Consider the following 12,264-nt stretch of genomic DNA (forward strand, 5'->3'; position numbering starts at 1 on the left):
TGCTTCTGACTGTACCCAGTGCAGGTATAAAAACAAAACAAACAAATAAATAAAACATGCCTCTATTAAAAAAAAAAAAAAGAATATGTGATATATACATATACACAATGGAATAATACTCAGAGATCAAAAAAGATAAACTTGGGCCTCCCTGGTGGCACAGGAGGTTGAGCACCGCACTGTGAAGCTGTCCGGAGCCTCTACAGCGCGGGTTCGATCCCAGCCGCCGTCAAGAATCCCACATGGCACAGCAGACCTCTCCTGTCTCACCCGCTGCTCCCCTCAGCAGTGTATTTCGTCAGTCTGCCTCTTCTATTCCCTGCTCTGTCTCTGGTGAATCTTCTCATCCTCCCGCGCATCTGGCCTGTACCCCGGTTCTTAATAAATAAATCTTAAAAAAAAAAGATAAACTTGTGTCATTTGCGGCAACATAGATGGAGCTGGAAGGGATTATCATAAGTGAAGGGAACCAGGAGAAAGAGAAATACTAGATGGTTTCACTTATATGTGGAAAATAGAGAAACCAAACAAAGCATCAGACAAAGACAAACTTTAAAACCAGCCCTGGACAGTTCACAATAGACCTGAGGCATCCAGGAGGGATGGGGGTGGGGAAAGGAGAGTGGGAGGGGAGAAAGCAGGGGAGGAGGAGAGCACAATGGACTATGGTGGAGGACTATGGGTGCTTTAGTGGTGGGAAGATTATGGTGACCACACCTGAGAGGAGAAAACTCATAGTGTGAAAAAACAAACAACGATGCAAAATAATGATATGTCATTAATAAAAAAAAACTTTTAATTTAGTCTTTATAGCCTGATTACACACAATTTTTTTAAGATTTATTTTTGTGTAGAAGAACTGGGTGCAGGCCAGAGGTGCAGGGGATGAGAGGATTCACCAGAGACAGAGTGGGGAGCACAACAGGAGGATCTACCGAAACACAGTGCTGAGGGGAGCAGCGGGCAAGACAGGAGAGGTCTGTTGCACCATGTGGGTAGCTCCCTGGCCAGGGATCAAACTCAGGGCACAGTGGCTGGCAATAGCTTGATAGAGCTGAGACCTTAACTTCTGTGCCATCAGAGAGGCCCTGCACACACAATTTTTGATGCTTTTAAAACTGAGTATATTAAGATGTCAAACTGTCAAGCTGTACACCTGAAACTTATGTAATGTCATAATCCAGAGTTACCTCAATAAAATTCATGAAAAAAATAATTGGAACTGGTCAATAAGGTAGTGAAAGAAAATCAGTAAGAACTACCTGAAAGTTAAAGTATGAGAAGAGATGTTGACTCAAAAATCTGTTAAAAGGAAAATAAAAAGTTGCCTTCCTAAACAAATTTTCAACCATCCAACCTTCTTCTTTAGCACATAGGTAATACCATTGACAGTATTGACTCCTGCTTTGATAACCAACCTCCGAGATGACACCCCAAGGATCTGCACCTTCTAGTATTTGACTCAGGGCCAGCCCTGCCTGACCAGCAAAATCCAGTGAAAGTGATATTGCATGACTTCTGAGGCTATGTCAGAAGAGGTCTGGCAGCTTCTATCTTACTCCTTTGAAACTCTCACCCTTAGAGGCCTCAGGAAAATATATGAAGTCTGTCTACCCTAAGGCCGCCTTGCTGAAAGACCACATGGAGAGGTCCTGAGATTTCATATAGGAGACTTCTTGGCCAGTCCCCCAATCACTGGAGTCCTCCCAGCTGAGGCTCTGGATGTAGCATAGAACAGAGTTGAATTGTCCCCACTGAGCCCTACCTAAATAGCAGATTCAAAATAATAATTCGGGCAGCTCTCCTGCCCACCTGTGACTACGCAGGTGTCTCTTTTCTCTTTCTCCTTTTCTTAATAAACCTGTCTTTTAAAAATGTAAAATAAATATATAACACATGGAAAAAATAAATAATTGCTGTTTTAAGCCATGAAGTTTCACATGGGTTTGTTACACAGCAGTGGATAATAGAAAAGCCCCCCACCCAGTCCTTCTTCATTGTTGTAAAATTTTCCTTGGGTGAGTGCAAAGTAAACACACATGATTCAGGTCAGCTCAAGAATAACTTTTCTAGCTCTTGTTGCTAGGGCAACTGATTTATTCATGCTGTGGAAATACATCTCTTTGGGACCATCTTCTGAAAGATAACTTTATCACTTCTGTGGTCAAGACACACAGGCAACACAGACTATCTCTGGAGCCTGTGGTCAGGTGCAAAACCACAGCCCAACTCTTTTCACAGAGAAGAATGTATCTATTAAGCCAAACTTGAAGGCAGTTTTCCAGAGAAAAGAGGTCACAAGAATATAAGCAGCAGGAGCAGAACAAGCAGAAGAAGAAGACAATCTTGGCCTGGATTTTGAGGCATTAGAGCTCTCACACATGTTCCCTTTTCAGGACCTGCTTCCTAACGGTGTTTGAAACATGGAACTCATCCCTGCAGCTGCAGCGATTAGACCAGGGGTGTACAGTTGACCGATGGGTAGCCATTGTGTTATTAATTAGCCAGGGACTTATCCGGTTATCTCCCTTGAAAATCTGAACTAAGGTACAAAGAAACTGTAACATGCATTTGGACAGAAAGGCCATGAGGAATCAGAGTGGGATGACTATTCCCAGTCATGTTTATGCTGATGGGTAAGTAAAAAGCTGGTTTGCAGAAAAATTGTACCGATGAGAAGATTCCATTCATGGGGATGGGGGTGATGTGGAAGGAGAAAGAGCAAGAGGAGAAAGAAAAAAGAATAAAAGACAGCGAGCATGAGAGCGCTCTAGCACTAACTCTTCATTAGCTTTCTAGTCCCAGGTTTTTTAAATTTGATTTAACTTTCCTTTCTTCTTCTTTTTTTTTTTTTTTTTTTTTTGGTTAGGGGTGATGATGGGATGGGAATGGACAGAAAGTGGACTTTATCTTCACTTTTGTTCACTTTTGTTTAATAGTCACTGAGAAAAATCACTGTCGGGTATAGATTTTTTAGGTTTGGGCTTCTTATTAATGAATACTTCAGAACTATGAGTTTTAGGAATTGTTTCTCTAAAATTAATTCTGTCGTTTGTTCATTAGAGGCACAGCGTCACCGAGGGACAGAGCTCCCACAGGCATCAGAAGGCCTAGGCAGGTTAATTCTTTACTTCTTTATTTCAAATGAATCAGAGAGGAACAAGTTTAGGGAGGAGGGAGCACTGGACAGCACAAGCTCTGGGTTTTTCTAGTCCCTGCTGAATCACTTTCATTATGACCACAGGTTAGTCCCTTCACTTCTGTGGGCCTCTATTTCCTCCACGGTATGTGACGGTCACGATTTGAACGTTCTATGAATATAAAATATCTAAGGATCTTATTCAAAACATCTTCACACAAAGCTTTTGTCGTACTCTGAGAAGTGTGCAATGGGTAGAGGCTCTATTGCCTAAGGTCTGGAACTTAAATTTGCAGTAATTTCTAACACTTGAGCACATGCAGTTTTCTTCCTGGTTGTGCAGTAAAGGGCAGGAAGTGAAAAGGAGAACATTCTTAATGCTCAAATTCAGTCAGAGTCTCATTCAGGATATACATTAGATGTGAATAAGTGTGAGAAGGCAAAAAGGTAATTTGAACCTGAACTGATTCAATGTCCTCTCAAGATTTCAAAAATAACTGTGCTCAGAGAATTAAACCAACAACTTATCTTTTCTATTACATAAGCAATACATGTGTATTGTAGTAAAATTCCACTGAAATATAACAAATGTTAATATTTAGTGTATAAATGTTTTAATTTCAAACAAACCCTACCATTTGCTTAGAACAGATCTGATTGTTTATATGGCAATTCTTATGTCTTCAACTTACCTATAACCTTCATGAGAACCCGTTTACCATAACATCGCCCCTTCGGTCACTTTCTTTAGGAAGGACTGTGGAAAAGTCTATAAAAGCTTCTTCCTTCACCAGTTTGCAAGCTTTCATTCATGCATTCATTCGACAAATGTTTTATTGAACACCTAGTATGGATGTGGGCCAGGCTAGAGTTCAAAGATGCATGCCCTTTAAGATGGGCCTTTTGTTTGCAATAAATTTATAGTTCTAATGGAGAGACAGTACACAAATAATTGTTTCCCTAAGTACTTGGGCAATTTTAGAGTAACGCGTGGAAGTATGAAGAAAGCACAGAAGAGTGAGCAAGGACAGACAGGGAGGATGTTGGGGAAGCTTCCTGTGGGGACTAAGCCAGTCAGAGGACGCGGGGGCGGGGATGGATGGAAGAGAGAAGAATCCGAATTTCAGGTCCCTGTGTCAGCAGGAATTACTGTTCCTTCGCCATTTCCATCACAGAACTGCAGCCTAAAGTTCCACTAAAGATGGTGAAGAACTTGGAAATTGAGGCCCAAGGACAAAAAGAGAGGATGTCGAGTCCCCACTCCCTCCAGCCCGAGAGCTACGCTGAGTCCTCGAAGGGGCGGGGCAGACCTGGGGCGGGGTGATCGGGCGGGGATTGGTTGGGTGCAAACGTTGAGCTCTCCTCGTAGGCCGCACAGGACTGATCGCGAGGCTCCGGTTGGCTCAACAGGCGCTGAGCGGTCATTGGCTGCTGCGAGTCGTCTGGGCGACTAGGAGGAAAAAGAGAAGGGTGTTGGGCCTGGCTGGCGAACCCTGCTTTCGGACTGCTGGGCGGTTCCGCGGGGCGGTGTCCGGGGAGTTGCGGAGCCCAAGCGCCCGGGGTTCACGCCACACTCTGGAAGGTGCTTGAGTGGCCGGCCAGAGATCGCGGCCAGCAAAACCCGCGCGCGGGACCATGGGCTGCTTTTTCTCCAAGAGGCGGAAGGCTGGGAAGGACTCGCAGGCAGAAGGCGAGGAGCAGCAGCCGAAACAGTACAGCTGGGATCAGCGTGAGAAGGTAACCAGACTCCGGTAGCCACTGCGCTTAGCCCATCCGAGAGGCTCCGCGAGGATCCCTGGCAGCCCAGGCCTGGAGGAGAGCGAGCCCAACGGACTGCGCGCGCTCTCTCTCCCCTTCCTTCCCTTCTTCCCCTCCTCTCCGCCCCCGTTTGAAGTCGGGGTTGAGTGACTTTTTAGGGACCTGTGAAATACAGCGCTAGAGAGCTCCACGGAGGGCTGTAAAGCTCCGGAAGGGGCCTTAGAGCTCATTGTCCCAGTGGATGGACCCCTGGGGGATCTCTAAGTCTGCACCGGGACTTGCGCTGGCCTCCGGTCCTAGGGTGGACTTGAGGGAAGGAAGGAGATCCGAGAATGACCTGAATCTCAGATCTGCTCATTTCACCAGCAGTGTGGAGCGAGGTTTTTTTTTTGTCCAGTCCTTCAGTTACACTTGGGGCTGATTCTCATCTCTTTCGCAGCTTAGGTTCTTGCTGTGCCTGTTTTCTCTTTTGTCCGCCCTAGCTGGGAATCTCTTTGGAGTCCCCTGATATATTCCACTGCTGAGTTTCCTCAATTATGAAGTGGGCTGTTTAATCTGCAGCTTTGCGTTCCCTCCTCTTCCAAGTCCCCTAAAGGAATAATGAAAATCAAATCAGTCTTGGAATGTGTTAAGACTGTAAGGTGAAAATAACCACCATAAACCAGGCAGTATTTTACTTTTGCTTTAAATGAATGAAAACGCCCTTATTTTTACTTTTATATATAGATAGAAATGAAAACCCTTTGACAGTGACCACTAGTCTTGCACAAAACACAGTCATAAATTTCACAATGCTTCCTCTTTCTACAGTTCTCCATTTGTGTTTAGTAAAATACTTTCATAGACTTAGCAATTATTTTTCTCGTCCAAACAAAGTGAGACTTTTAAAAATGTTATTAGTAGTTGAGTTCTTGCTCAATGCAGCATCTTTACCCATGAGTTCTTTATAGTAAATTTCTCATAATGTTTCGGTTTCATAGACCTTCCCCCATGATTTCTGATCTTCAGCAGAATCTATTCATGTAAACTCAGTTCTGTAAGCATCAGATTTTAGAAATTGGACTCTTTTTTAGACTTTCTCAGCTTCATCTTTCTGCCTGTTTCTCAGATGCTTCTTGGATTGCATGTGCCTATCATTTAAAGTTATTTGGTGGACAGTTTTAAAAGATTCATTTGCTCTGCCTTAGTATTTCTAACAATGCTCATTATTCTTAAGCTGTCTGCCATAAAGTTGTGTATTTTCTTTTTATTTTGACTTGTTTTTGAAATCATAGACTAAACTTAAAGTGCTTTTACTTTTATTTACTGTAGACTTGGTTGCCCTCTGTCTTATAACTTCATAGTAAATTGTCTTACAGTTAACCTTTATTGTCATAATGTTGGGGTTAGTTGAAACTCATACATTAATCGTTCTCCTTTTAGATAAATGGATGTATTCTGTGATTTTTTTTTTCTTTTGCTCTTTGGCTAAGTAAATGCACTGAAAATAGAATGGTGGACACTAAGCATCTAAGCTTTTCACCCGCAATGAGTGTATAGTAAATTTTGAATTGTAGATTTTGTTTGAGCTTACAAGGGAACATTTTTTGGGATTACTACTGGGTCTGTAGTTGTGAGGTGTAAGAGATGTTACTAGATATGTAAAATAAGCCTTTGTTTCTGGGTAGGTATACAATAAAAATTAAAATCTTGATCAACTCATCAAATTTTTTCTAACTAAATAAGCTGTATATTCTGAAAACTCCATATTTTGTACTATTTATTTATTTTTAAATAATTTATTTTTTTACTGATTTATTAAAATTGATTAACTTTTGGGCAGTATTTGATTTCTCCCCTCAGGTGCATATTTTGTACTATTAAGAGAATTACCAGCTTACAATTTGAGACAGTGGAAATACCACATTTCCCAACATTGCTTTTTCTTTTTGGACTTTTATCTTTTGGAGTTACTAGGATTTCACTCCAGGGCCCTCATTTATGATAGCCTACTAAATTTTATATGAATTCAGATTTTTTTCTATCCTTACATCACATGAGGCCGATTTGGGCTAGTGTACAAATGTTCTATGTGGTCCAATGGTACCCTCACTGAGTTTAACATGGTCTTGCTTGCTCCTAGAAGATTTTAATTGTGCCTTGAAATGAATAGACTACACATACAATGCAGAGAACATAAATGAAATATGTTACATGTATATTAACAGAATGGTTTGTGTTAAAAGTTTAGGCTTCTCTAATGTGATCATGGAATATAGCATACAGTTTCAAAGTTATATCAGACAATTACTACTCAACTTGTAAGAATTTAGATGTGAAAACAAAATGAATTGCCTGAAGTTTCCTTGCAACTTGGAAAAGTGATGCTTAAAATTTTCCTTAGGTTGTGTAATCAGAGTATTGTTACTGAGAGGCACCCTCTGGGTTTTGGTTTGTGTAATTGGGTCAGTCTTAGGGGACTGAAGGGAGGAGAAATTGTCTCAATTAGAAAGAATGTTTGGGGACAAAGTGTTGTCATGACAACTGACATACTGTAATCAACATTATAAGAATCTCAAGTTCTGTACTGCTGACTGTGGAAGAAAGCTTACTGTACAACTGCTACATTGACACGATGAGACGTTTTTTTGGCACAAGATCTTTGAGAAGACGTATTTTTGGCGTAAGATCTTTGTTTAAATCATTTAGAAAGAAATTATTTTATCCTTGTTATCTATATGCTGCCTCCCAGAGCTAGGCAAATCATTCCAAATATATGTATTCAAGGAAGACTAAAAAAAAGTTATCTCTGCCCTTGAATAGCTAACTGGCTTTACTTAATTAAAACAGGAAATATTTAAGTACAAACAAGGGAAAGACGGGTGGTACAGAAAAGTGGTTTTCATCTTTCAGTTATTCATACCAACCCTCCTCCTAGATGATAGAAGTGAGGACCAACCCTCTAAACAATAATGGCATAAGTATGAAAATTGTGATTTTGAGTATGGACAACACATCTTGTATCCATTACATTTGTCTCATATTAAACAGAAACATACTAAATGAAAACCTTATATCCAAAATTCAACTAAGTGCATTCTTTTCAGTGTCTGTCATGCAACTTTGAATAAAGAAACCAATTTGTACATTTTAGATTCTTCAGCTATAAAATGGGACAGTGCTAAAGATTTCCCTACTGCTTAATAAGGTAAAGGCCTGGCCTGAGGAAGAGGGGTTAGACAGTAATGGTTACATCTGAGGCTACAAATTGGTCAAGAGATTGGGCAGGACAAAACCAATCTTAATACAAGGCAGACCATATTCACCAGATGTTCACCAGTGGAAGGAGCGGCTTTGTGAGGAACTGGTCTCCATGTTAGTCAAAACATTCAGACAGCAGTTGGATGGCAGCCTCCAGAAAGAAATGTCTACATTAAGTAGGGGGTAGATGCTGTTTTTAACCTTAGGTACATAAGATGTTCTAGTTACCTACTGCTGTGTATATTAAACCACCCCAACACTTAATAGCTTAGAATGATGGCAAGGACTTGCTTTGTTCACAACTCTGCAGTTTGTGTCGGGCTTAGTCAGGTTGGCTTTCTGTTTTGTGTGGGATCAGCTGTGGCAGCTTGACCAGGAGCTGAAAGATCTGCTTTTGGTGTGACCCAGTCACAGAGCTGGCTGGCAAATTGATGCTGGCTTTTATCTGGGAGCTTGGCTGAGACCTCTCATGTGTTCCAGCTTTCCAAACGGTGTGATGCCTACAGGGTCAGTGTTCTGAGACTCCCCAAAGCTGTATGACTTTTCTATCTGGCCTCTTACGTGATGTAATTTCACATTCTACTGGTTCAGGCAGTCACAAAAACCCACCCAAGTCCAAGGGGACGGAATCTCTTGATGGAAGTGTCAACTGATTAACATATTTTAAATCTTTTACACAAAGTTGTTTAAAGACAGTAACTAGTTCTTTGTTTATTCATTTAAAAATAGCTTTATTGAGCTATAATTTGTATATCTACAATTCACCTTCCTAAAAATGTGCAATAGTTTTAATAAGTTCATAGATTGATGTTACCATCACTATGATCTAATTTTAGTACATTCTCATCTCCCACAAAAGAAACCTCTACCCATTAGTATTTACTCCCTACTACCCCCTCCAGTCCCTGGTAACCACAATTTTACTTTCTATCTCTACAAATTTGCCTGTTTGGGGCATTCCACATCAATGGAATCATATAGTATGTGGTCTTTTGTTAGTGGCTTCTTTCAAGCAACTTGTTTTTGAGATTTGTCCATATTGTAGCATATATCAGTACTTTGTCCCTTTTTATTACTGAATAACATTCCATTGAATAGGTATTTTGTTCATTTATTTATAAATGAATTTTATTTATCCATTTGTCAGTTGATGGGCATTTGGGTGGTTTCCACTTTTTTGACTTTTATAAGGCTGTGATAAACATTTATGTACAAGTTTTTGTGAAGACATGTTTTTAATTTCTCTTGGGTGTATACATAATAATGGAATTCCTGGGTCATATAGTAACTCTGAGGAGGATCTGCCAAACTGTTTTTCAGTGTTTTACATTTCAGTTTCATTTTACATTTTCACCAGCAGTGTATGAGGGTTCCAGTTTCTTCATTCGTATAAATTTTGATAAAGGGAAAAACAGAGAGAATAGAGAATATATGAGACTGGTGTTTTAATTTATATTCTGTACTTAATTACACCTCACTGGTAAGTCATTTACCTTTTCCAGCCTCCAGTTTCCTAAGGTCTCTTCTAGTCCCTTAATTCTTTGTGCATCCCGTGAGGGGAGGTAATAAGCATCACTAGAATCCATCAGGCAAATGGGTAAATGAAGGGAATGTGATAGGATGTAAAATCAGATTGAGATTGCATGATAGGGAAAATCCTTTCTAATCCTAAAATTTCATAATTCTATTTTGTGGTTATATATTTAGCAACATGCTGAGCTAATATAAATATAGGACTTCACCTCTCATTGCCAATGTCTATATGATCAAGGTATTGGTATTTATTATTCTATAATTATGTGGCATGGCCATTTTCAACCCTGGTGATCAACGGGGTGACAGATGTCACAGCCAGGTCACCCTCCCATCCAGTGGCATTTTCATTCGTGAAATAATCTTCCAGCTATATAGTTATAAGGCTCTGAAACTTAACAATACTTAAATTTTCAATAATTTGTTTAATTTAATTTAAATGTAACTTACATGCAGAAAAAAAGTTAATCTTTTTAAAGTATACAGAGCTGAGTTTTGACAAATGAATACAGTTGCATAACTATCACCCCAGCAAGATGTAGAACAGTTCCATCATCAAACATTTTTTTCCTCATACTGTTTTTAGTAACTTCTACCCTCAGCCTCAGAAGAGAGGTCTCACCAGAAACCAATCCCAGTAGCACATTGATCATGTGCCACACTTCTGGCCTCCAGAGCTGAAAAGTAAATTTCTGTTGTTTAAGCTATCCAGTCTGTGTTGTTTTGTCAGGGCAACCAGTCTCAGTCTGCTTCTATAATAACACAACAGAAATTTGTTTCTCACAGTTTGAGAGTCTAGGAAGTCCAATATCAAGGTGCCAGATCAAGCTTCTGGTGTCAGAGATAGTCGGACATTAGGTAAAGCTGTGAAAACAGATTTTATTTAGTAACTACTGACAGTAGGGAAAGAGCTGAGCTCTATTCCAGTTTATGCAGAGGTGGTTTGGGCCATTTAAAGGGAAAATGGGGGAGGGGAAAGAATGGGAGCTCAGTAGTATCAGAAAAGTGAAGTATTACAAGGCAGATCAATGTAAATGCCAGTAGGCTAGCTATGTTTGCTAGCTAGCAGTTATGGAAGTTAGGATTCTATCTACCCATTCAGACTGGGAGACCAAGACATTATCCTTCCAGATAATTACATTTCAAAGGTATGTGTATTGGGTCCTTGAGGAAAGATACTTCTGAGTTATAAGAGATACATATTCACAATAAGTCCTTTTTGAATAAATGCCCTAAGAAAGAGGGGTCAGGGGCCTATCATCTGGTGTTGGCTAGAACAAATAGTTAACTTTGCTGACAGGGTTGAGTTTTCTCAGGCATTCTGGGGTTATCCTAGGGATGTGGATATGTCCTTGTGCTTCTAGAAGCCGTGGTAGGAGCTTGGTTAAGCCTAGTAGTACAGGGATTTGGACGGAGTTACAGTACTCCAAGAGTTCTGCAGTTCTCATTGCTGAAGGCCTGCTTTCTGGCTTGTAATCAGCCACCCTCTCGTGATGTGCTCATATGGCCTTTCCTTGGTGTATGTGTGCAGAGAGGGAGGAACAAAGAGAGAGAAGGGGAAGTAGGAAGGAGAGAGAGAGAGAGAGAGAGAGATTGAGATTGAGATTTCTCCTTTTTCTTAGGGATACTAATCCCATCCTGAGGGCTCCACGTTCATGACTTCATCTAAACTTAATAACACCCAAAGGCCCCAACCTCCAGATAGCATCACATTGTGGGTATGGCTTCAACATGTGAATTTTGAAAGGGTACAGACATTCAGTCCATAACATAGTACAAGCCAACTACAGCAGCTCAGTAATTTTAAAGTTAAGAATGGATTTTATTTCTGTATTTGCAACAAGTCTTAACTACAAGTACTCATAGAGCACTAATTATGTTATAATTAATATAGTTGAAAATTCTCAGGTGCTATATATCTTATAATATATCGTTTATTTCCCATGCAAAAAAGTTAGCCAAATTCCTATAATAAAAATTAAATACTAACCAATAATACTGTAATAAATATTAGCTGTTTTATTTTTAAACTTGATCCAAATTACCCCACTAAATACTCAGATATGGATGTTTACAACTGTTTGAACTTGCTGTCTGTGTCTTAGGCAAAGATAATTTTGGCCAGAATCTGAACCCCAAGCCTGGAAAATACAAAATTTTATATAAAAGTTTTAAGTAGTTTCTGGTAGTGAGAGAAACCATCAACTGAGACTTGATTCTTCTTGCTCTTGAATTTGAGGCCTTTTCCATACACCTGTTTGTGGCATTTCCCACCCCCCACTGTGGGAGATGGACTGGTGCCAAGAAAACAAGACCAGAGAATATTTTTACCCCCCTTAAGTTCTAAAGCAGAACTGACTTAAACCAATCTTATGTGTTCCTTTTTCCCACTTTAAGACCTAGACTAGATCAATTAGCCCGCTCCAAGACCGCATGACCATCTCCTCCCACTGGCCTTTTCAAATGGAAGGCAGCCCCATCATCTTTTCAGCAGACATAGGAAAGAAGAGAATGTAGAAAGGAGAGAGCCAGGACTGGCATTAAAAGAAGTGCCTCTGCCTAACTATAGTTATCTTCCTGCCCAGAAGCTGGCC

At 40.3% G+C, this 12,264-nt stretch overlaps 1 protein-coding gene across 1 annotated transcript in view; it reads left to right on the forward strand.

The window, feature by feature from the left end:
- Positions 1-4,774: 4,774 nt before the first annotated feature.
- RP2 (RP2 activator of ARL3 GTPase) overlaps positions 4,775-12,264 on the forward strand; it is a gene marked incomplete at both ends in the record, with an annotated part of 38,034 nt that continues 30,544 nt past the window's right edge. The window contains one exon of the mRNA XM_084258564.1: positions 4,775-4,876. Coding sequence (XP_084114690.1) covers positions 4,775-4,876 — 102 coding nt within the window. The remainder of the gene's footprint in view (positions 4,877-12,264) is intronic.

This window comes from Talpa europaea, assembly GCF_964194135.1.
Source record: "Talpa europaea genome assembly, chromosome: X".
NCBI classification, from domain to species: domain Eukaryota; kingdom Metazoa; phylum Chordata; class Mammalia; order Eulipotyphla; family Talpidae; genus Talpa; species Talpa europaea.